Below are 24,751 nucleotides of genomic sequence, written 5' to 3'. Positions count from 1 at the left end.
TATACATACATGTGTGTGTGTGTGTGGGAATCGAACGAGTGTGCTGCAGAGGAGAGGGGGTGAGGGGTGGGGAGAGGGCGGCAGGCGGGACGATGCGCAAGTAGGTCCTCCGCGCCCATACATGAATGCGTCACACCGCCTCCTACATCTTTGCGGCGTGCGTGCGTGCATTGTGAGCTTCCGCACTCTCCCCCCACCACCTTTGCCTTCCTCTCAGCTGGATTCAATGCTTACAGGTCACTCCTGCTGCGGCCTTGGCGGTGTTGTTAAACTGCCGCTTGTACTGCTCCTGGCGACGCTTCTGCGCGCGCAGGCGCTGAGCATACTGTAGCGACGCTGGCAGCGCTGGCGCATGCACAGTGGACGTTGCCGGCGGGTGCGGTAGTCGAGGGCTGACGTGGTGCACCACCGTCGAGCCCTGCTGCGAGATCCACGGAGCAGATCTCGGCGATGCGTTGGTGACTCCTTCGCCTAGATCTAGAAGCAGGACCGACGACGTGGACGCCGTCGAAAGCGCCGCGGCGGATGAGGCCCTGGCGGACGTGAGCGGTTGCTGGTGCTGCGGCAGTGGCGATGTGTCGCGCTGGGTGCTTGCAGGCATGTTCGCTACCCAGTTCAGGCCGAAGAGGATGGGCACGTCACCGTCGCGTGGCCTCTGAAGCGGGGATACAGGAACAAATGGTGTGACCAGACGCGACAATTGGCGTGGCTGTGGCGCAGCAGGTTTTCGGTAACAGGACTTCTTGCGCACACCGGTGTGAGATGCGCTGCTCACCATGGCCTCCATCGCAGCATCCTTATCTTTCCCAGTATACCGCCCGCTCACGCCACACACGCTGGTGCTCGCGGCAACGCCTTTGGGCTGAACGCCGCGTGTCGTTGGGCTGCGCGTGGGTTGCGCATATGAGACGGGGGTGGCGGTGTAGAAGGACGAGAACGTCGAGGCCGCACCGATTCTGCCGTCGTCCTCAACACCCGAGACCGAGAAGGACGTTGTGCACGTTCCCAACAGGCTTGTCTCGCTTCTTCTGTTCATGATGCTTCTCCTCCAGCGGCTAGGCACTCGCGACGGGCACAGCACCGAGCTCACCGTTCGCCGCACGGCCCGTAGAGGGTACATACCTGCGACGTAGGACGTGGTGGGGGGCGTGATGACAGCGCCGCCGTTGGCATTGCTCGCGCCATCAAGCAAGGGCTTCGTCTGTTCTGAGACGGTGACGCGCCGCAGCGTTGCGCCAAGGTCACCTGTCATCACCGCCATGTACTGCTGCGCCACATTATCCGGCTTCACAGGTGGGCGAGACGGCGTGGCTCGCCCTACCGGGCTCACTGGCGGTAGCGCAGCACTGCGGCCGTCATCCGTGAGTGCGACGGAGGGGGCGGGATCGGGAGGCGGGTGCGGCGAGGAAAAGGTGCGCTTGAGTCGCTCATGCCGGAGGTCGGCGTAGAGGAGGTAGCGTTCACGCAGCGACACCTGCCCGTCGAAGACGTCAAGCGGCACGTCGTCAAGGTACTCCAGGAGAAGCTCTTCCACGTCGTCTTCCACCGGCAGCCGCGCGTCGGCGTTGTCGTCCTTCTGCGGAGGGACGTACGCCTCGGTGCGGTGTAGCTCCCAGGTGCTGCAGGTGCTCTCAATACCCGAAATCACGGTTGCGGCGCGTGATTGAATCCGGCTGATGCGCGCTTGGTAGTAGTCCGACTGTTCGAGCAGCGTCCTGTGCTCCTGTGCCTGCAGGCTGCGCTGACGTGATTCTCGCTCCCGCTGCGCCGCCGTCGCCACTTCCGCGCGCCGCTTCACGTCTGCCGAGCAGAGCTGCGCCCGACACGCCGTCAGCGCTGCTGCCATCTTGTGTGCGGCGCTCCCTTTCTGTGCCACCCAGTTGCTAGCGCCTAGGCTCTGCTGCTGCTGCAGCTGCGTCTCCACCACACTGCGTGCCACAACGTACTGATGATCGCGCGGGGCCATACGTACTTTAGGGTCATCACGAAAGGCTTGGCGGAGCAGGCAGTATCGATCGTACACGCCCACGTCAAACGCCGGCGGCGGGCGCGAGAGCAGCACGTCCAGCTGCTCCGCTGTGAAAAGTGTCAGCGGCGTCAGAAGGGAGAGGAGGGGAGGTCGCGGCACATCGCCACGTTTTCCCGCCAGCGACGACGGCCGCCCACTCACCGCTGCGCTCGTCGCCGCCGGCCTCTCCTGCGCCCGCTTCTGAGCATCGAAGCAGACGCGGACGAGAGTCCAGAACTCGACGAGCTGCGCCTCCGTCACGGCGGCGATGTCGCGGTAAAAGATGAACGGAAAGACGAAGAACTTCTCGTGAAAGGTTTGTGGCCCGACGTGCTCCGTCGTGCCGCGGTACACCCACTCCTCCTCCGCGACTGCGATGTGGGCCGCCACGGGGAGGCGGGTGGGGAAGAAGAGCTCGAGCAGCTGCAGCACAAACAGCACAAACGCCCGCTTGCCCAGGAGGCCCTCCTTGTCGTGTGGAAGCTCGTCGTAGATGTCGCGCAGGGCCTGACGCACCAGGCTGGACCGCCGCAGCTGCCGCCACGCCTGTTGAACCGGAGTGGCCAGATTGGTGCCGAGGGCCGGGTACAGACCTTCCCAGCAGCGGCAGCCGCTCATGGTCGACGCAACGGGGATGCGATGGGCGTGGGACTTACGCAGTGACGGCGCGTGCTCTTGCAGCTTCAGCACCGGGTGCGGAATGGCCGGCACCCCGGCAAGCAGTCCTTCCGTTGCCGGCGTGTACTCTGGCGCGCTTCCGCCGGCGCGTCCAATTACGTGGGTGCCAGGAACGCCACGGCGCACCCGTTCCTCCTCGTACAAGGCCCGGCAGTACAGCTTGAAGTGAATGAGGAGGCGGCTCTGCCGGTAGCACCCGAGGAAGCGGCGCGTCGTTGTCGTGGCATTGCGCGCTTGCTGGCCGTGTTGTTTCGACTTCGCTCGAAGAGGCGACGTACCAACAGTGCTGACGTGCTGAGATTGGCTCTCGACGATCTCGGCGTAGACGTTGATGTTCAACGCGCTGTCGTACACGGGCCGCGACCCTCGTGAGGTGTCCTTGAGGCGTTCCTGCCTCCGCCGCTGGCGTCGACGGGCCTTGCCATCTTCATGGAGCAACGGTAGACGCACCGACGTCTTACTTGCCTTCTTGACCTCGGCTGCAACATGAATGTCGCGCAGCGCCGAAACTGTCGGTGAGGTGGACCGAGATGAGGAGGAAGACGATGCCGAGGCGGCGCCTGCGAAGGAGCTGTCCGAGTCGGAGAGGGCCAGATCATTGTAGCACACACGACGGCGGCCAATGCTGTGTAGCCAGCGCAGCTTGTGCGTTCGGCGGTTGACACGGCGTGCGAGGCGACGCATCTGCGCTTGGCGGTCATGATGCTGAGAGGCGCCCGTCGAGATCTTGGAGACGTTGCAGTGAACGTCTTCACGGACACCATCACCGTCGCCTGCGCGCATCCCACGCGCCTGCGAGTTGTCGTACTTCTCCGTGTTGTCAAGTACGCCCTCGTCGCTGTCCTCGTCCTCCGAGTCGGGCCACATGGCAAAGCGTGGATCAGGAGAGACGCGAATGAACCCTCCCGGCGGCAGCGGTGACCGCCAGACGTACTGGAGTCCGTAAAGGTTCTCCGTGCCATCTGTGCACGCCACTGCGGCTTCTTGCCGGCGAATCCAAACATTGGGGCGGTGCTGCTCGCCGTCAGTGGCTGCCGTCGCCACTCCCGTACCTTTGGGTCTGCTTTGGTGGTGCCTTGGCGCCTCTACACTGTCCTTGATGGCCGCCGACCGCTTTTCCACGACAAACGGGTCGCGGACGGCCGAGGGGCGCATCAGCGCCTGTGCACGTGCCACATCGCCGTGCGCCATCTCGACGGCCCACGTACCCGGCGGCAGCCAGGGGCGCTGCCATAGCGGCGTCGTTGGCATCTTCGGCTTGCGCAGCGGCAGCCGCCACATGAGTGCAGCTGCTGACGCGGGCTGTTCGTCATCGTGCCGTTGTCTCTGGCGTGCGGCGGCGCGGCGCCTTTCGTTCCGCGGTGAGGGAAACACACACAGGTCCGGCGATAAGTGCCGCCGCGTGGTGGGGCGAGAGCACTGCTGCTCGTCCATCACGGCATCCGTGATGGCGGTCTGCATGGGCACATCGACCCGACCGGCTACAATGTCGCGAGCAAGGCGCTCCTTGAGCTCGTACGGTGTGTCGCGCGAAAAGCGGCGGAGGGAGGCGAGGTGCTGCTTGATGGCGCGCTCCTGCTGTTGCTGCTGCTGCTCTCGCATCTGCTTGGCGGGAGGCATGGCACCGAGTTCAACGTGCTGCACGCTCGCCAATGCAGAGGCATCGATTATGGAGTGGGGGTGTTTTGTCGAGAAGCGCGACGGGATTTCGTCGTGCCCAACGCGGAACACGACATGCTGCGCCATGACCACCACTTCGTCCACCTCTTCCATCATCGGCGCTGCCGCTTGCTGCTGCCGCGCGGCGTGCTCGGTCGTGCCGACGTGGGACGGTGCAAAGGCCGAGGAGAGGGCTGCGATTCCACTGGCCGTGCCGTGTGCCTCTTGCCGGCGCACAACGTCGATCTTGGATGGACGCAGCTCCGCCTTCTCCAGTTCGTCGTCCATCCAGAGCCGCTCTCTCCATACCTTCCGCACCTCCATCTCTTCTCCAGAGGACAGCAGCTCCGGCGTGTCGCGCAACAGCCGCAACTCTTCGTGATAGCTCTCTGTGCTGAGCTGCATGAGCCGCTGACGGTACGCGACGTCAACGAGGATGCGTTTCCACCACGGCAGCACACGCGCGCTGGCTGTCGGCCGCGATGGTAAGGTGTCCCCGCCGCCGCTGCTGCTGCTGCTGCTGCTGCTGTGCCAGCGAAAAAGTGGTGGGGGTTGTGGCGCTTCTGCACCTGCTGACGTGAACGGCACTGCTGAGACTGCGGAGGGACGCCGGGACGACACGCCGGCGGCCGCCGCATCTGTGCCATCGTCGACTGGCGCGGGCGGTGCAACGGACTTCGAGGATGTCACCAGAGGTCGAGGGGAAGCGGGTGCGATCGGACTGTGCCCCTCGGGAAAGAGAGACACCGATGTCAGGCAGGGAGCAGCGGTCTGCAAGTCCGTCTTGTGAGCCGAGAGAGCCAGATGGCTAAGCAGCGGTGGAGGCGAGGGGCGGTTAAGTTTTCGGCGCCGTAGCCAAGTCGGGGCGGCGGTTGGATGGGCGCCTGCGTCAGTGGAAGGGACGCTAGCGATGCCCTCCTGCCCGCTGTTCGCACTCTCGGTGCCCCCTAAACCCTGAAGCAGCTGCAGTGGCAGCGACAAGGCCATGGGTGGCGCGCGAGAGACATCGTCCTCCATGGTAGAAGAGGAAGGTGTGCGTGTGTGTGTGTGTGTGTGTGTGAGGGCCAAGAGACGCACGTACGGTCGCGCAGACGGCACGGGTGGGGACAGAGGTGCGCGGGCGCCCCTCTCACCTCCGGCAGCGGTGATGCTCAAACAACCGCGGCTGCTGCTGAAAGACGCAACCCATGTATACACACCCCTGTCTCCTAATGCTGCGGTGGTAGAGGCTGGAGGTCTGTGTGTGTGTCTGTGTGTGTGTGTGTGTGTGTGTGTGTCTGGGTGATGGGGTGAGGGAAGGGGAGGGAGGGGAGGGGGGCGGAGACACAGAGAGACGTGCCTCCGGTACAAATCCCCAACGCTCACTTGCGTACAGACGCACGCACGTGCGCACCACGGTGTCAGGTTGGTGGCCGTCGTGGACTACGTCGATGAGGATGGTATGAGCCGAGGGAAAACGAGGAGGAGGATGGGAGGTGGCAGTGGTGGGGTGCGCGGGAAGGATGAAGACGAACGCGCGCACCTCCAAAGGCGGCAGCAGCCGATGGCGCAGAAAAGGAAACTATGCATGCATGCGTGCGTGTGTGTGTGTGTGTGTGTGTGTGTGTGTGTGTGTGTGCATCAAACCGCTTGGGGCTCATCGCCTGCTCACCTCGTGCATCCTCCAGAGCGCCGACTCGCCCCTCTCCTTCTTCCCTTTGGGGCTGGGGGAGACAGACAGAGTCTAGAGCGCGTTGTTGTGTAGCGCATGTGCGTGTGTTAGCGCAGCCAATCCGTCAGGGGGTATTAGTCGCACACGGCACCTGCTCACGATGCGCATGGACGTGACGTGCCGACCCCGACAACGTACTCATCGCCACTCTCTCGCGCTTCACGGAGACGGTGACGTCTTCTTGCTGTCCAGCATAGCCCTGTACGCTTCTAGGAAGCCCTTCTTCTCCCTGACGCCGACCGACAGCGGCTGGCGGCGCACGCCAGCAGTGTTGCCGCTCACGACCAGCGGCTGGCCTCGCTGACACATGGCGTTGCGCAGCTCCAGCAGCGCTGGCGCGGACAGAGTCCAGTGGCACATCGATGCGGCGCATTTTCTATCCGCCGCCGTTGACGGTGTGGCGCGCGCAAGACGCGTGCTGCGATACGTCACCTCAGCGGTGGGGAAGAAGGGGCTTGTCCAGGCCGGCGCCGTGCTGCCGTACAGCAGCAGCCCAGTGCGGAAGAGCGCCGCGAAGAAGCCTTCATTATCGTTGCCAAGCACGTTCTGCAGGGCGGGCGAGTCGTACTGGATCGTGGCGAGGTGCACCACGCAACCTGCCGATGCGTTGGAGGCCGCGGCAGATGTGCACGTTACCGCCGGCATGAGCAGCAGACCACGCCCATTGCTACACGTGCCCTCGCCGAACCACCACACAGGCACCCCGGCACGCACCGCTGCCTTCTGCACACGGTAGAGCGGCAGCTCCATCGCCTCTGTCTTTTTCCGGATGGCCTGCTGTTCGGCGCTGTCCGGCTGCTGCGCCGTGAGAAAGGCGAGGGAGCTGGTGCGGCGGGTGTAGGCCCACACTCGCCAGCGCTGCATGGGTCCAGGCCAGAAGACACGCAGACCGGGCGCTGCAGCTGCCTCTGTTGACGATGCGGCACCGTCTTTTCCCGCCATCGTCGCATCAGGGAAGCAAATGGCGTGGTACGGCTGCGCTAGCATCACCTCGAGCACCAAGGCATCCCACACAGACTGCAGGTTGCACACAACGAGGTCGCCCGCACGGGCCGAATGGGAGGAACTGCTCGCCTCACGCTCCTGTTGCGGAGGCTTCACCATCGCCGCTGGCTGCTGTGGAAAGATGTGGCCGATGGAGAAGAGCAGGCCACGCAGCCACGCTCGCTGCAGCGGCGCAAGGAGGAGGCGACCGAGCAGGCTGAGATAGGCGAAGTAGACAAGCCATAGGAGCGTGTCTGTCACGAGCAGGAGAAGCGCAAACACGGCGGTCAAGAGAAGGCGCGCGGGAAACATGCAGACGGAGCCGATTCGACCGGCGGTGGTCGGGGCCATCACGAAGGTGAAGGGGTGTATGCCCGTTGCGGCATCGCCGAAGTGACGGAACTTCTCCATATGGCCCCCCTCCTCCTCCTCCTCCTCCTCCTCGTCCGCCGTCGCTCTTCGTCTGGGATGGGTACGACGGAGATGCCCTCCTCGTGCCCCGCACTTTCCTCGCAACGGTAACAACAGGGATGATCTTGACGACTTTCGATGGCGTTTTCCTATCACGAGGCGATGCGCGATGCTCCTAAGAGATTGTGGTGGCACATATGGGTGCGAGAGAAGACACACACACACCCGCGGACAGAGGAAAGGGAGGGAGGGAGAGGGCAGGTGATAACGGTGGGTGCAGGGCGAATGCGGAGGGGGTTGGGGGACGCCGAGACACTCCTCTCCTTCCGATAGAAACGGCAAAGGGGACGCCAACCATCACGGCATGTAGTCACCCCCCCTCCAATCTCTCTGTCTGTCTGTCTGTCCCTCTCTCGTTCTTGTGCCCTTCCATCGAATCTGAGATGTGCCCGTACATATACCCAAGAGATATATAACAGGAGACAGTGGGAGACGCTCGGCCATGATGGGTCCCGGGCGCGATCGTCGGCGGCTATGGCTTGCCTCCGCCGTTGCGCTCTCGACGCTAGCTTCCTCTCTTCTTGCCGCTCGCATCGGCATGCGTGTGTGTGTGTGTGTGTGTGGGTGGGTGGGTGTGTCCGTGTGACGGATGTCACGACCGCCAACGCCCATCACGAGACGGCTGAAGAGAAGGTCAAAGGCGGAGGTGGTCACGCACCCACAACGTCATTGCAACATACACACATACGCACACAAGCTCACGCATGCACCCCCGCGCTTGTGTGCGTGCATGGCATCTCGTCCTTCTCTGCTTCCATTACTCTGCCAGCAACTAGAAGGCCTTGTTGCCTCTCCCTACATGTCCGACTCCGTCGTGGAGGGCTCGACGAGGTGCACCGGCAGCAACGCGTTGAAGTAGTGGAAGTCCAGCAACACCTCGCTGCTCTCCGGGTGCATGTGCACGAGACGGTCAGAGAACTTGTAGTGGGCTACAATGTCCTCGTTGGTGTAGGTGCGCTTCGCTGTAATGGTGGAGCCGCTTTCCATCTCGGTCGCGTCAAAGACGGCCACAATTTGGAGGTGCTGCCGGACCAGGTCCGTGCGACGCGCGAATCCGGACATCGCCTCGGCAGAGGCACAGCTGCTCCCGAGCGACGCCGCGACCTGTGGCCGCTCCAAGAAGGGGTGCAGCGGACTGCGCTCGTCGATGATGTGAATGATGTCAGCCGGATACCACAGGGAGAGCTGCCCGCGTTCACCGCGGTCGAGGTACGTCTCCCCGGCGCAGGTCCAGCGCATCTCATGAATGCACAGATGCACCCGCTCCATCACATTGCCGTCATCGTCGCTGGGAGAGCGGCTTGGAATGGGGACCGAGACAGCAGGCTCAGGTATTCCAGTCGGTGACAGAGATTGCTTGCCGGGGAAGGCAACGCCGGGCTCGCTTCCCATCTCTGCGGCCGGGGAGGCGGCGTCGAGGTAGCTGCCCTCCCAGCTGCTCACGGACGAGTTTGCCTCGTCCAAGTCCACGTTGTCCACCGCTGAGCTGGTCCGCGACTTCGGCGACAGAGCCTTCTCTCTGGTGATCGCCTTGCGTCCTGTGCGTGTGGAGGAGGTGGCTTTCGCAGAAGACGAGACCGACAGGTAGCGGGGCGAAGCAACGGAGGTGCTCAGTGTGGAGTCGTCAGAGCCAGACGACGACCTGCTGGAGCCGCTCCGGCGTCCCCCGCTTTCTTTGGACGGCATGCCGTGGCTTTTGTGGGGATCGAGAGAGCCTTCACGGCGCTGCCAGCGATGGCGTCTCGGACTGTCCGGCTCGTCTGTATGACCACCACTGCCGCTCTTGTGCAGCTGCCGATCCCGCTGCGCCCGGGTCAACCCGCTTTTATCCTCTCTGCTGCCGCTCCCAGCAGAGTCAAGTGGCGCCAGCGCGCTGTGTCGATGACTATGCGGCTTTGCGTGTCGTCTCTTTGCCTTCGCAGAGTGAAGGCTATCATCTGCCTCCGCCGACGGCGGCGCTATCCGCTGCGGCTGCCGCCCGCCGCCACCTCCGTCGAGCTCCACCCCTGGCAGGAGCTGATGGGCGCCGCTCCACGTCGATCCCGCGAGTTTCTTCATGGGGCGTGAGTGCCGCAGCTCCTGAAGCTGCTGTTGACGTAAGTGGTAGTCCTTGAGGGGCTCTGCCGTAACGCAGAACAGGCGCAGCTTGCCGCGAGCCAGAGGAATGTGATTGTCTACGTTGGCTACTCGAAACACCAGCCGCCACTGATCCACCCGGCCTGGGACGGTTGTCAGCGTGCAGAAGTCGCTGAAGACCACGCGGTGGCCCAGCTTGCCCGTGTATTCGGCCTTGCTGACCACGAGGGCCGCGACGAGGCCGACGAACAGGATGTTCACGTACGAGCACACCATCACGATGGCGGTGCGACCGCGGTAGCACATGTGAGTGGCGTCCGTCATCGTGTCTCCGTCCTCGCCCATGTACCCGCCGTTGGCCGCCAGACTCACGACTGTGAAGTAGATGGCGGACACCGCGTTCACTGCCGCCCCGCACGCCATCCCCCACGCGTAGTAGACGGCTGTGATGAGCAGCACAATGATGAGGTAGAGGACGATGGAGTACGTGATTAGCACTGCCCACGGCTGCGAGCGAAGAAAGTAGAAGAGGGACAGACTGCGAAAGCGAAAGGTGTGGACACCGACCTGGCGCGTCGTGAGGCTGCCGTTGTAGTCGAAGACCGGCACCTGCCCCGTGAGGCCGGCGCTGTAGCGAGGCTTCGCCGATCGAAAGACTCGTGACATGAGCGAGGACGGGGAGGGCCCTCTCGAGAAGAGGTGCTGTGATTGCGACATCTCACGCGCCAGAAGCGGCGACGACACCTGCGCCGAGTTGGCGCAGCTGCCGCCGGTCGACCCGTAGCCTGGAGGAGCATGGAAGAATGACACACCGAGGAGAGAGTTCTTCAGCTCGCTGGGAAGGTCTTGCGGGTCCTTCACCGCCCGCTGCTGCGGCACCAACGAGACACCGCGCAGCATCCTCAACAGGCAGAAGCACCGATGGTGCCGTCGATCAAGGGGGACGGAGAGGGTGATGTGCGCCGTCCGTGTCCGTTGTACCGTCCCTCACACAGGCCCACCCCGCCCGCCTCTCCTCCACCAAAAAAAAAAAGCCCTTTCGATCTCGGTGGCTCACGCACACACGTCGGTTGTACTGTCCACACACACACACACACACACACACACACACGAGAGGTGGAACAAAGGCAGCAGGAAACTCACCACGGCGCGAAGGATACCAGCATGTGAAGTGGTGATGTCGGCGGTGAGTGGGTGGCGGATGCGCCGTGGTGGTGCTCACGCAAACCGCCCCCCCCCCTCCCCTCCCCTCCTCCCTCCTCAGAGAAACTTGATGACCGTCTAAAGCGAAACCTCGTCGCCTCTCGAAAAAAATGGCGGTAGACGACGTCGGGCGTGGCGCTGTGTGCGTGCGTGCGTATATATTTACATACGCTCCCTTTGCCGCACCAGCGCGAGAGATGAAGCGAGGGAGGGGTAGAGCAAGACTCCTGACGAACGCGGGTGCTTGCGTGAGTGAGTGTGAGGTGCGGTGTGTGTGTGGGTGTGTGGTGTCCGCGCCTCTGCCCCTCTGTGTCGTGGTGGCGCCACACAAGCACCTCCCACGATACCACCGAAGCAGCTGTGTAGCTATGCGTGAGTGCCGGCTGCTCTTACAACGCGGAGTAAAAGAAGAGCAGCTAAGGAGGCGTGCAGAGGGAGAGGGTGGAGGAGCATTGGAGCGGTCCCACTGAGCGTGCAGGGGTGGGGGGCGGGGGACTGAGAAGCATCCGCCGCAGCGGCAGCCGCACACGCGTCTTCCGACCGCTTCCACACCATGCGGATACACTGTGCATGCCCTTCTGCGTTCTCGACTGGAATCACTCTCTCTGATGACGAGGGGACACCTCCGTGCGTGGTATCTAAGGGCCCAGCGCACCCACACCCTATCCCCTGCCAGTGCCGGCCCTCCTCTGGTGGTGGCACGGTCAGGTGCACACGGCGCCATGGGAGCGGCTGTGATGCGGCCTGCGAGGCGGGAGGGTGGTGGGGGGTGGGGGTATGGTTTGAGGCAGAGGACGCGCTCAGGTCACTGAGTCGGTGCATTGTGCGGTGGCAGGCCCGAGGGGGGAGTGGGCGGGGGTGGGGGTTGCGCTCCTGTTCGAGGGCAGGGTAATGGACGCGTTGGGCAGGAGAAAGGACATCAGGTCTCTCCTCCCGAAAGGGATTAGGAGAGGGGAGGAGGGGGCTGAGGGGAAAGAGCGTGGTACGTGTGTGTGTGTATGTGTGTGTGTGGACGGAGGGGTTGCAGCGAGACAGCTTGAACCACTCGAAAACAAACGGAGACACTATGGTTGTGTGCTCGTGTGCGGCAGCCGTAGTAGCGGGAGCCGCAGCGCACCATCGGCTGAGCTGTGATGGCCGCATGCATAGGTACGGGAGACGGAAAAAGGTCGGACTGTAAGATGATCCCCGTTGGCTTGAGCGACGTCCACTTGCCGATTTATGCCGCGGATGTGCGCTGGTGATTCGAGATTATATATATATATATATTTATTTTCGCCTTCCCCTGACGGAGAGGAGGGCCGCTGCGAGTGCGGCCTGAAGAGTGGTGCACCGCCGCCCCCCCGATATCACCCCACCCTCGGAGAGGCGCCGGCGCACCACTCTCCAGGTTTTTTTTTTCGCCAAACACACGCGGTACAAGACAGAGCCGCACCCCCCCCCCAAGCACCAGCACCAGCACACGGGTCAGAAGAACGCCGCAACGAGGAGGGAGCGGGGGGGGAGGGGGGGGGGGCGAAAGCGAAGAAGGTCAGCGAGCGGCACCGTTGGGCACCCCCACCTGGCCCGTGCGCGTGAGGGGTGGTGCGGAGAGCAAAACCTAAAAGGAACGGGAAAAAAAAGCACCGACCATCGGGGGGGGGGTGGGTCGGCGCGGAGAGGACGCGCGCATCCGAGGATCACAGGAACACGTCTATACGCTTACGCACATACACGCGCGCACAACCACGCAGTCGGGAAGGCGAAAGATCACCGAGTCACATGCTGCGCAAGGGACATCTTGTGCGCGCATGTGTACGGTGGTGGTGGTGGGGGAGACGGCGGAAGGGAGTTGGAGCGGGGGAGAGGGGGGGGCGCGGATGGGTGGGGTGGCGGCGGCGCAACGGGGCGGCCCGCAGCGTGTCACAACGCCCACGTACCCACCAACAGACGAGATGTACAGCGGTGCGTGCCAGGAGGAGCGGGAGGGGAGTAATACGACGGGAGAAGAGAGGAGGCGGATAAGAGACAAGACACGACAGCCGAGGCGTACGCACACACACACACACACACATAGTGACACAGACTTAGCGCCGATGGACATCTTCGACTTCCGCTACGTAGTCCTCCTCCTCGTACGTGTCTGCCGTCTTCACAATCAGGCGGATCTTTCCCTCCGCGACGAGCACCACACCAGCACCATTCTGGTGACCCACGTAGGCGCTCGTGCTAAAGATCGTGAAGACGCGGGCGCTCTTGCTCAGCTTCAGCCCATCAGACTTCTCTTGATGGGCGCGAAAGATGTACTCAAAGTGAAAGTGGTCGAGGAAGTCGTCCACCGCCTTGGAGCCAAACAAAATGACGCCGGTGCCGCGCGGGTTCGAGCCAAATCCAAACCGATCGAGCTCACTCTCGTTCTCGGCCGGGTCGGCCCAGCAAGTATCCATCCCGATCTGGCGGTACATGCGGTGCTGCGGCGTCTCGCTCTCCGGAACCTGGAAGAACGACTCCATCACCGGGAAGTCGGCGCTGTTCAGAATGCCGAGCCGGTCGTCGACGCCGCCGCTGTAGCGCGGGATGCCGCCGTGCGTGCAGTAAATCTTGCCGTCGATGCTCGCCGTCAGCGGCAGATGGGCAAAGACCGAACTCGCGCGGTGCCACAGTTCCTCGCCGAGGGCGGCGCCGAAGGTGGTGTGGCACTGGGCACGGAAGCTCGTGTTGCCGTAGCCGGATATGTCGCCGCTCACGAGGGTGTCTTCGTGGTTGCCGCGCAACAGCAGGACCTTGTGCGGGGCGAGCACCTTCATCGAGAACAGGTAGGCCACAACTTCGACGCTGAACTCGCCACGGTCAACGTAGTCGCCGAGGAAGACAAAGCGGTGCGGGGTGTAGCGCAGGTCCTGGAAGCTAATGAGGTTGTCCATGAAGTAGAAGAGGTCGCGGAAGTTGCCGTGCAGGTCGCCAAAGACGTAGCACGGTGACGCGACGGACCCGTGCCGCGGTTCATCTAGGAGTATATGTTTTACCTCCTCGCAGAGGTTGATAAGTGTGCGGCCAAAACCCTCCACATCGTCTGGTGAGTGCTCGCAGCCGTTGCGCACCGCAAACGTCTTTACGATGTAGTGGTACACTGCGTTGCCGTACGAGGACATGGGCGACAGCATGTTTGCGCCCCGCGCAAATTGCTGGTTGAAAAGCCGCAGCGTCTGATGCGTGATGATGGCGTCCGCGTCCAGTGAGAGGTCACGCGCGAAGAGGACGTCTCGGCGAAGATTCAGGTGGGTTACTCCAGCGCGCTGTGCAAGGCTGGAGGCGGCGGCGGCGCCACCGGCTGAGCCCGCGCGAGGGTCCTTCGGGTACGGCTCATCATCCGCGTCGTTAACACTGCCACCGGCGTTGGCACCGCTCCCACGCATGAGGACACTGCCGCGTCCAAAAGCAGAGCTTGGCCGCCCTGGACTGAGGTTGTCCGAAAATTCCTCGTCTAAGTTCATGCTAGGCGACGCATCCGCCCCAGCGCCACCGGTGGCACTGACACTGCCGATGGAAAAGCGCTGTGTTCGCAAGGAGTTGGTATCCCGCAGGTACTTGGACGAGACCACAGGCGTGTCGGCGTCGCGCAGATCTTGGCGACCGTACGTCTTGTCGAGCACCGAGGAGAGCGGAACCGAAAGCGCGGCGCCGTTTTCGATGACGATCACTGACATGGATATCTCGAAGCTCGGCGCCGACGGCGACCCACTCGCGCACCCGCTCAGTCGATCCGCCGCCGCTGACATGGGGGCTTCAGAGGCGGTGGAGAGGCTGCCATTACGTCGCACAGAGACCGGGTTGGTGGCGATGAACGCGGAAGGATCGCTGTACATCGAGCCGATGCCACCGCTGGTGTTTCTACTACGGGAATCAGCCTGCGTGGGCGATGATGTGCCGCCGCGTCTGTTCGCCATGCTGCGCAGCTGCCGGCTCAGCGCGTTGTTCTCGGACTGGAGGTCGAGCACGCGGCTGATGAGCTCCTCGCGGGAGAGCTCCATCAAGTCGCTGGACATGGTCGCGGCACAAAAGGGCCCAACACGCGGCGACAGAGGAGGAAGGGGGGGGGTCGGCGATGAAACAGCGTGTGCGTCTGCTATATGTATGCGTGTATGATCGTGGTGTTGTCCACGCGCACACACCCCACACCCGCCCCTTCAAGAATCGCCACGGCGCTGACTTTCCTCCCCGCCCCTTTCTTGTTACTGTTTAGTGTGTATTTGCTCCTGCCACGTGTCTCTATCCGCTCGAGCGCTGCGCCCCGTTTTTACTGCAACGCACGTGTGTGTGTGTGCGTGTGCTGTGTGTGTGCGGTGGAGCTCCACCGGCGCCCTCCCCCCTTTAAAATAATAATATAACAACCAGGAGGGGGAGGGGGGAAGCCTTCTGCTCCTCTTCGTGTGTGCTCTGCGGTGCCACGGGGAAACGGTATCTCTCGCTCTCTACATGTATGTCTGTATACCCATACCTATACACCTATGTATATGTATGTGTATATATATATATATACGGGTGTGTACGTGTGCGTGCGTGCGTGTGTGTGTGTGCTGACGCGTCCTACACCTGGGCTCAGGCGAAAAGGGATGTGGATGGAGCGGAAGGGGGAGGGGGGACGGTCGTGGTCGTGATGATGGGTGGAAGGCGCAAGGAGAGGACAGCGACATAGATGCTCGCACGCGCTTCACGGAGGGGAAGGGTGTGCGTGTGTGGGGGGAGGGGGGGGGAACAGGAGCGACGCGCGGCGTTTTCCTTCCGCCTGCTTGGGCGAAGCTGAGCCAACGCACGAGCGCAGGGAGGTCCCAGGTGCGTGTGCGCCCTCCCCTCCCGACTGTCATGAGGGGGTGGCCCGGGTCTGGAGTGGAAGTATGCGCAGGCGGCAGAAACAGGGTGAGAAAGGACGAGTGCCCCGGACAGTGGGCAGAGCGGACGACTCGCGGTTCGCCAAGCAGTCAAATGATGGACGTGCCCTCATCTTGATCCTCCGCATCCGAGTTGAGCAGGTGGTCGTCGGCACGACGACCACTCTGGCCGCGTGATCCGGTTTGGCAGGAGAGCTGCCTGTGCTGTTCGTCCACAGCCACCCTCAGCAGATTCGTCAGAATCTCGCGCATCTCCTGCTCTCGCGAGATTGCCGCAGCGGATCGGTGCGGTTCATGACTGCTGCATGCAACGAGTCGCAGCAGATTCGGCATCATGGAGCTCAGGTTTTGTGTCGCCGCATCGCCGCCGGCGCGCGGGTCTCCTTGTGTGTTGTTCTGCGCCATGTGCAGCATGTCTCGAAGCGTGTCGATGAGTAGCGCGCCGGCACTGGCGTCGTCGGGGTTGCCCACAAACTGTGCGATGAGCGCTTTGTTGCGGGACTCCATGGAGGCTCGTGCCACATCCTGCAGCTTGCTGCGCGAGGTTGCTGTTGGTGCGGTGGCGTGGTCGGCAGGCTGGGACTGTGCACACACATCGTGGCGGGCGACGGTGCCCTGCGCAGTGGGAGACATGATGCGAGTGCCATCGCTGCCGGTGCGAGTGTGTTGGTGGTGGTGTGGCGTCGCGGCACACGACGGAGGCGCTAAGCGCGCTGACGGCGTGCCACCGATGGCGCCTGCCCAGCGCTGCAACAGGGACAAACTCCGCCGTGCTACCCGAGCCAGCGCCGCGCCCTCTGCAGTCGACGCGATCGTCAAAGTTGTGATGGCTGCCGTTGCGCACACCACATCCTCATACTGCTCCACCACAAAGTGAACCACCTCACCGAGGGTGTCCACGAGCAAGTCGAGCGCCTGCAACGCCGCTGTGACATGCGGTGGCGTTATCGTTGTCGTTGGAGCCGCGGTGGTCCCGGTTGTCGCTGCCGCCCCCCCGCTCGGTGGAGTCGCATGCGCGTGCCGCACCACCGTGGAGGTGGTGGTGAGCAGCAGTTCAAACACGCGACAGAGCGCGGCGACACCATCCCGGCGGCACTGTACAACCGCCGCGGAAGGTGGCGAGACGTTGCTCGCCTCGGGGCAGGGAAAGGGCAGGGAAGGTGGCGGCGTCCGGGTGCGCGCCAGCACCGGCCCCCACAGTGTGTACTGCAACACGTTGACACATTCTCGTAGGAAGAACGCCGGAGGGTTGAAGGGCACGCTTCCCGATCGCTGCGGCACTTCTAGAACCGCCGCAGAGGCAAGGTGCAGCAGCAACAGTGTGCCGCTGGCTTGCACGGTGCTGGGGGCCATAAATGCCAGTCGCACGCGATCCTTGTCGGTTGTCTTCGCTGGTGTCTCCGTCGCCGCAGCGGACATGTTGGCTGATGCAGGATCCGGCGGCAGTCCGTCGGGCCCTCTGCGCCTCGGAGCGGTCGCATCGACAGCATCCGCGCCCATGTGACGCAGCATCAAGCCGCGCATCGTCTCCATGACGGCGCTGAGATACCCCGGGTGCGACCCAGGAGGCATCACGGACTTGAGTGGGATCAGCGTGCTCGCCGCTGCCGTCGCTGCTGAGTTCGTGGTGGCGTTGTCCACCACCGTGATGGAGACCGACTCATGCAGGTCCTGCAAAACAAAGCTCTGCAGCCGCGCCGCTGGCGGAAAGGCCGGCAGAAGCACCTCGCTCCACATCGTCCGCGCCTCGAGACTCGACAGCGTCGGCCACACCGCGGCTACACCCTCGAGCAGGGTGGTCTGCGCCTTGCTTGGGAAGTAGTACGACTTCACAACAGCCGGGCAGCGGGTGACAGCCTGCAAGAGAAAGACAAGACGAGTAAAGTACGGGGCAGGAGAGGAGGGGTCGCTGTGCCGCAGCTCTGCACGAGGCGTTGACCCTGCGACTGTGGCGGCTATGCCGCCGCCGCTGCCGCCCCAGCCGCTGAAGTACGAGCTGAAACCCGTCGCCTTGTGACTGCTCTCCACGGCGCTTGGTGACGTGGCGGTGACGGAGTCGACCGCGGCATCCGACACCGCCGCCGCCGCGAGGCGCTGGAGGCGGAAGCTGTCGCAGATCGCGGCTACCGTAGCCGCCACTACCGCGTTGGTGCACTGTTTGGCCCTTCTTTGGGCGTCGAGTTCTGGCGCTGTGCCTTCTCTCAGATCCGCAAGTGGTTCCTCAGCGCAGTCATCGCCGCCGCCGCCGTGCAGGATCAGACGCTCAAGAGCACTCCAGGCGAGGTGTACCCCGCGCGCGTGCAGCCCTTTCCCTGGCATCTCGACGAGCAGCCCGTGGAGAGCGTGCACGGCAGCCACAGCGGCGTGTTCGCCGGATGTGCCCCGCAGCACCACGCAAACGTCGCCGCACAATCCCAGAAAGCGCTCCAGCACCTCCGTGACATCGTCCTTGTCTTCCCCAGTGACGGGCAGCCGAGGACGCGGCGATCGCGCCGACAGCGCGGAGGCGGCCGCCTGCATGTGTGCGTAGTGCGTGACGAACAGGCGGCTCCCCGCATCGAACAAGGAGACTCGCACCTCCTCTAGCTGAGGCGGATTATCCATGAAGCCGCGGAGCAGCCGCTGCCTTGTCGTGTCTTGCGCCCCTCTCTCCTCCGCCGCACCGGTCACGGCCGTTGCGCCGTCTTCTCCCCGTACAGGCGACGATGGCGGAGGGGTCGCGCACAGCCCTGTCGCCACTGCAACGATTTCCATGAGCGGCAACAACACATCCTGTAGTACACATCGCCAACACGCCGGGGAGAAGCGCCAGCCGTACGTCTGCACGAGTGCGAAGAGCGTCTGCAGCGCGGACTGGCGCACCTCCTGTCGATCATCGAGGCAGCCGTTGCGTAGCTGCCAGAGGAGCGAGCACCAGAGGCGGTCTAGCTGCTGCTGCTGTGCGACCACAGCACCATCGGAACATCGCGCCGGTGATCCTGGCCTTCCTCCAGCAGCCGCACCGGCATACCCGGCGGTCGTGACTTTCACGGTGCCGCTGCTACCTCCGTTGGCATGTTTGTCGGCGCCCCCGCGCTCGATCTCGTCGATTGCCTCGCTGTCAACGGCAGCAAGGTAGTCCGCGATAGACCACAGCAGCTGCACGGCGCTGAGGTTCGTGTACAGCTTGCGCTCACCGGCAGCCCCTCCGTCGACGCGGTGGACTGTGAAGGTGCCGACACACATGATGAGACGGTGCAGGCCGTCCGCATTCAGGCGCGGAATGTGGTTGTGCTGAATGCTCTCCAGCGCGCGAAAAGCGGTGTTGAGCGACTCGATGGCTTGGTTGCTCGACGCGGCGGCACCGGGGGTGCTGCTGGTCGGTGCCATGATGTCCGGCTTACTGAGGGGGCTGGTGCTGCTAGCGCTGCGGCCTCCGATGCTGTCAACGCTCTGACAGGCGTGCTCCTTGGTCGCCATGGCGGTTCGCTGCAACAAGGACAAGATAGCTTCCCAGGCGGCGCCGTCGATTTCTTCGCCATAGGACTGCACAATCTTCACAACGTCCATCAGCACGGCGGCGGCAGCGTTGGTCAGCAGCTGCGGGACTGCGCCGGCGACGACAGAGAACGCCGCAGACGCCTCTGCCGCTTTCGAGTTAGCGGACCTCTCCCCCCTCTGCGGCAGATCCCGAGCCTCGTTCGCCTCAAGTGGGGCTGGCGACATGCGACCCTCCAGCTCATGCTGTCCCGCCGCGTTGGCCGCTGTGGATCGTCTGCCTTGTTCACCGCCTTTGCTCGGCGAGCCAGTACACGACAGCTGCCACGCGTCATAGACGCGGTCGAGTAGGAAAAAGGGGCTCGCCAGGAGTTGCTCTCGCGGGTCGAGGCGGACAGCCGCGGTCACCGACGGAGCGGTGGCGACACTACTGCTGCTGTCGTCGGCGGAGGTGTGAATGGCGATCGCCTGCGAGGACCAATGCACGGCAGCGAGCAGCTGTGCGGTGGTTTGCGCGGCATCGGTCTGCACAAACGGCAAGAGAGGCAGCCGACAGCGGCTGCCGACTCCAGCGAGGGTGTCCTTCGCGCCACTCGCACCCAGAGAAGACCCAGAGGCGGCGCTGGGGGCGAAGAGGGCGTTCACAACTTGCGTGAGAGGCACAGCGGCGAAGGGGCCAGAGGCGATCATGAGGGCGGCGCTCTGCACGGCTTGGTACGAGGGGGCCGGCGCTGCGCTGCCAGTGCCATTCAACGGGCTGCCGCCTTCACCTCCGGCACTCGTCACCGCCGCAACCCGACGCCGCGATGATGAGCGGCACATCTGCACGGCTACCGTGGAAACGTGGCCGACGACGGTGGAGAGCACCAGCTCCATCGTGCGGGTGTCTTCCTGCGAGAGGCTCCCACTCCCCAGTGACGTGTCTGGGTCAATGGCGGCTGGTTCGACGGAGCTCGATGCCGTGGTCGCCAGCAGTGCCCGCTTGTGGGCCCTCGTCGTTGTCAGCAGTGTCCTTCCCCATTCCTCCACGTGCTGGTGGTCCGTTACGTAGCGGCAGACATTCGTCTCCAGCTCCCACAGATACAGCGCCCGAGCAAGAGCACCGGTGCGCTGGTGCTGCAGCTGCACCGCTTGAACACCGGGCCGATCGCCCCCACCGCTGCCGTCCCCTACTTTGCCAGTTGCTACGCCATCCGTCGCGTCAGTGTACCGCAGGTCTATGAAGGGCAGCATGGCTACTAGTGACACGCTCAGGCACTCTGACGTGAGCACCCACTGTCCGCCGCAGCCCTGTGGGTGGTGGCGAGGTAGCCGGTCGGAAGCGGCGGCGTGCAGATCCCCGCAGTCCCAGTGGTTGGAGGCTAGTCCCGCTCCGTCCTGTTGTTGCGACGGCGCTGCTGCCCCTAAGTCCACCGTTGCGTTCACGAGCTCGGTGAAGAAGAGCTTAAACTGGGAATAGGGTAGCTGGCAGGTGTTCTGGACGCAGAGGGAGCGCAGCGCGTCACGCAGGTGCAGGGCGTCACTGAGTAGCTGCTCTTGCTGCTCCTGCTCCTCGGCGGACTCCTCGATCCACGACACCAGCCGCTTGAGCATGTACAGCAGAGGCTCCGTCACAGCGAGGCCGTGCGCGACCAAGGCCCACCCGCTCTTCAGCCGTGCCCCGAGGGTATTGGCGATGACGTGAAGCGTTTTCATGATAAAGAGCTTGTGCTGCAGGCGACACACGCCAAGGATGACGGCGTGCTGCACGGCTGGTGAGCGCCAGCCGTGCGATGTGAGTACTGACAGCATCGCCCACGACGCCGACGCGGGCTGCTGCTGCTGCTGCTGCTTGCTACGTGACGCTGCCGCTATAGGAGTCGGCGTGCCGATGCGCGGGGGTGCAGCTAACGGCGGCCGTGTGCTGGCACCGCCTCGCTCGCCTGCAGGGGTGGCGCTCATCTGCGACTGGGAGGGGGACACGGTCCAGCTCCCGCTTCCGCCCCTGCCTGCACGTGCTGGTGACACCCTGCTGCCGCGGGCCGAGGAGGAGGTCGTGAGACCACGACGCCGCAGCCATTCAGCGCCCCAGCTGGACATGGTGAGGGCATACTGTCGAATCCCCGTCGCGCCACCCCCACTGCCCGGCGACGCAGCGTCGCGATCGTCGCTGGGGCTGAGCGCCGCGGCGGCGACGGATCCCGGCACGATCGGCTCCGCTGCCGCACACGCGCTGTTCAGCGTGAGAAGCGCCTCCAGCAGCATCGTCGTCGTCGGAGAGGCGGTGTCCGACATGCCCAAGGCGGTGGGCGGGGCCAGGGCGACCAGGTGACCATCCACCGGGTCCTGTGTCCGCAGCACGTCCACGAGCGCTGTCAAGTAGGCGTCACGCTGCTCAGCCAGCTGCAGGACGCAGCTGACCTGTACCCAGTAACCAATGGCTTTCAACACGACCGGCAGCACGTCCTCCTCGTAGCGGAGATGGCGCAGGCAGAGCTGCTCGCAGTAGAGAAGATGCGGGTGCAGCACCAGGAAGCACTCACGACACCGGCACAGCACCTGTTCCTTGTCTGCCGCGGCCACCGACGGCATCAGCTGCGTGTCAACCAGCTGCGAGAAGAGCTGGCCAAAGGCGGTGAGACCGTTGAGCGCTTCCGTGAAGCACTGGTACACTATGGATGGATTTGCTGCACACACGCAGAGCGGTATTGGTGCCGGCTCGATGTGCGGGGGTAGGCGCTTCAGAGATTCCTCGCCCGCGATGTCATCCCCGGAGTCACCGGAGGACGGGAAGCGTGGGCGAGTGCTGGGCCGTAGAAGCGGTTCTGTAAACGCCGCGCCCTCCGCCTCCTCGCCGTCACCGCCTCCGCGCCTGTCATCGGTAGTCTTGTCGTCCGCGCTCACCTGCATGATGTTGTTGGCATGGAGCTGCATGTGGGACACCACCAGTGCCAGTAAGGACAACACGACGCGGACCAGCAACGGCACAGTAGTGGCGTCCACGCCAGTGCCACCCTCCTCACCGACCGCCGCGGCGTTCCCAAGTCCCGGAGCGGGCGGTGTGCTGGCGCGATCCTCCTCGCTGCCAGTTCTGCCGTCAAGCGCGGTTTGGCTGCCCGTGAGATAGTCGCGCGAGTGTGGGAGCGTGAGCAAAGGCCCCTGCTGATACAGAGAGCTGCTGTGCGGTGACTGCGACCATCGCTGCGAGGCCACCGCGGTGCCGCCGCTGTCACTTTGGTAGCCGTTGCGCTTCACGTCTGGACTGGCCTGCCACGCTTCACTCGAGTACCAGCCGCTGCTACGATATGCTTCGGTCTCCACCGACATTTCTGCTGCCACTTCGTCAGCGCTGTGGTCATCGCGGTGGCCGCTCCCCATGGGCCGCAGCTGCAGCAGTTCCCACAACAGAGTCGCACTCGTAAGGGTCTTGCGCCAGAGGGACAGCACGACCGTCGCCGCCTGTGACAGTCGCTCGGCATCGTCGCTGCTCATCGGCGAGCCTCCTGACAGCTCGCCGCTGCTGCTGAGCCGCTGCGACGACGACGTCGCACAAGGCTTGCGGCGCCTGCAGAGCCGCTGTAGCAGCTGCTCATGCGCCTCGAGAAGCACCTGGGTCGAGTTCGTCATGCTGTGAAGGTGCGTGCTGATGGAAACGAGTACGAGTTGCTGTGTGCACATGAATATCTCCAGCGAGCAAGGTGGCGCGCTACAGGCCCCATCGCGCTGCTGCTGCTGCTGCTCTTGCACCTCGACGAACAAGGCCGGCGGCGGCTGCATGGACACCGCGATGCCCATCTCATGCAGACCCCACAGCGCGACAGAGAAGAAGCAGTCGTTGAGGCACTGCGCGTACAGCGGGCTGTGCATGGATACCGCGGCGGCTGATGTAACAGCTGAGCTTCGGCTCGCACTTTCATCGGTGCAGGCTCCTCCACCAGCAGCGGGCGTCGCCACCGTTGGGGCCGCCAGAGCCTTGGCATGCTCCTTGAAGAACAGCGTCACGGCGCGCATGAGAAAGAGTCGCAGTCGCTCCGGCATCGCGTCCATCGCGGCGCACGCCGGCACAGTCACCGCCAAGGAAGATAACGAGGAAAGCTCTGTTGCACCACCAGGACCGCCGGCGCCTGATACAGCCCCCGCTGCGGCTGCTGCGGATTGTGCATCCAGCTCATTCTGGGTGCCAGATGACAAGGCGGACAGTGATCCGAGCATCGACTTCGACACCAGCGACGTGCTCAACGAGTGCTGCTGCTGCTGCTGCTCTTGACCCCGTTGCCGACTAGCATCCGCTGCGGCAGCCGCGACGCTGGCGGTGATGCCGGCCATAGAGGATGGTGTGCTACCTATGTGAGGTGCCGCCACACCTCGCTTGTTGTGATTGCTGCCACCGACCGCGGTCGCGCCTTCACCACCTGCCGCGCCACCGGGAGCGGGGGCGCTGGTGCTATAAGGACTGAGATGCAGCCACCGCGTGCGTGCCCCGACCATGAGGCGGCAGATGTCCTTGATGAAGGCGACGCCCTGCAGCTGGGCCGCGAACGTGGATGCCGTCAGCGTTACGGACGAGCTGTTGCGATGCGCTAGGCCGTCGTCGCTTGCGTGCGCGCTGGCTGAGACAACGCCGTCATCGCCTGCCCCGCTGTCATGCAGCCCGGCCAGCACGGTATGGATGTGGTGTGTCAGCGTCGCCTCGCACGTCGCCTCCAGCATGGACTGCGGCGCGACGCCGCTGTAGAAGAGTAAGAGTACACCGTATAGCTCTTCGAGCGCGCTGCTGCCGAGGGGGCATCTCGACGCGGCCGACGCAGCCATCTGGAGAAGACGGACAAGGACCGGATCGTCGTGCACAAGATGCACGGGCCCGGCAGCGGAAACAGTTGCTGTGGCTGCGGCGGACGGCATCGCACCGCCGCCGTAGTTGGCATCCAAGAGTCCGCTGGAGAGATCCGTGTTCCGTGGGGCGGTGCTATGGGACTGCGGCGCACTGGAGGGCACCACCGATGCGCTTGTCGTCCAGATGGGGGGCGGTAAGGCAGTTCGCGCTGGCAGCTGCACGCCTAACGGAGAAGGTTGCACAGACGGTGTCGGCGAGGGCTGAAAAGCAAGCGCGCGCACCAGGTTTGCCACACGACGACCGACCTGCTGCGTGACAGGCAGCAACGCCAGTGCGATGAGCTTACCAATGTCGCTGATGGACTGAAGCAGCAGTTCCCGAGATGCCGCGTTGTGGCGGTAGTGAAGTGGGTGCGGCGGAGACGCGGCGGAGCTGGGATGCGCGCCGACCGTCACCTGAGTTGCTGCCTCGGTTGTGGTGACCGGTGCATGTGGCGGCTCATTGCCGCTGCCCATGGCGTACAGAGCAGCGCCGCTACTGCTGCGTGACATGCTCTCTCTCGTGGCAGGGCTTGGGGTTGTGGGATGTGCTGCGTAGCTGCTGTACCTGCGCGTCGTGACTGCAGTCCTGCCAGAGCTGCGGTCCGCCAACAGTGTGCACGCGATGCAGAGAGTCTCGAAGAGGCTAGCCGGGTCGTACTGGCGCTGGCGGGTGTCCAGGACGGCGTCGCTCAGGACAGCCAGACCGCGGTGCTTCGTCGACTCCACTAAGAGGCTCTCGAGGCTCGTGTGGAAGGCGGCGCG

The 24,751-nt window shown here is 63.9% G+C and overlaps 5 protein-coding genes across 5 annotated transcripts; all 5 read right to left on the bottom strand.

The window, feature by feature from the left end:
• Positions 1 to 223: 223 nt before the first annotated feature.
• Positions 224 to 4,750, bottom strand: LMXM_09_0500 (conserved hypothetical protein; the record flags this gene model as incomplete). The annotated part of the gene is made up of 1 exon (XM_003872683.1): positions 224 to 4,750. One exon carries the CDS (start codon positions 4,748 to 4,750, stop codon positions 224 to 226), a length of 4,527 nt encoding a protein of 1,508 aa, XP_003872732.1.
• Positions 4,751 to 6,215: 1,465 nt separating this feature from the next.
• LMXM_09_0490 (conserved hypothetical protein) lies at positions 6,216 to 7,451 on the bottom strand (the record flags this gene model as incomplete). Its single annotated transcript, XM_003872682.1, has 1 exon — positions 6,216 to 7,451. The coding sequence occupies one exon, from the start codon at positions 7,449 to 7,451 to the stop codon at positions 6,216 to 6,218; it is 1,236 nt and encodes a 411-aa protein (XP_003872731.1).
• Positions 7,452 to 8,306: 855 nt separating this feature from the next.
• On the bottom strand, positions 8,307 to 10,487 carry LMXM_09_0480 (conserved hypothetical protein; the record flags this gene model as incomplete). The annotated part of the gene is made up of 1 exon (XM_003872681.1): positions 8,307 to 10,487. One exon carries the CDS (start codon positions 10,485 to 10,487, stop codon positions 8,307 to 8,309), a length of 2,181 nt encoding a protein of 726 aa, XP_003872730.1.
• A 2,369-nt stretch (positions 10,488 to 12,856) lies between these two features.
• Positions 12,857 to 14,815, bottom strand: LMXM_09_0470 (putative serine/threonine protein phosphatase; the record flags this gene model as incomplete). Its single annotated transcript, XM_003872680.1, has 1 exon — positions 12,857 to 14,815. One exon carries the CDS (start codon positions 14,813 to 14,815, stop codon positions 12,857 to 12,859), a length of 1,959 nt encoding a protein of 652 aa, XP_003872729.1.
• A 933-nt stretch (positions 14,816 to 15,748) lies between these two features.
• On the bottom strand, positions 15,749 to 24,499 carry LMXM_09_0460 (conserved hypothetical protein; the record flags this gene model as incomplete). Its single annotated transcript, XM_003872679.1, has 1 exon — positions 15,749 to 24,499. The coding sequence occupies one exon, from the start codon at positions 24,497 to 24,499 to the stop codon at positions 15,749 to 15,751; it is 8,751 nt and encodes a 2,916-aa protein (XP_003872728.1).
• Between the last annotated feature and the right edge of the window lie 252 nt (positions 24,500 to 24,751).

This window comes from Leishmania mexicana, chromosome 9, assembly GCF_000234665.1.
Source record: "Leishmania mexicana MHOM/GT/2001/U1103 complete genome, chromosome 9".
Lineage (NCBI taxonomy): Eukaryota > Euglenozoa > Kinetoplastea > Trypanosomatida > Trypanosomatidae > Leishmania > Leishmania mexicana.
The sequence above is the reverse complement of the archived record's forward strand: the minus strand, read 5'-3'. Positions and strand labels throughout refer to the sequence as shown.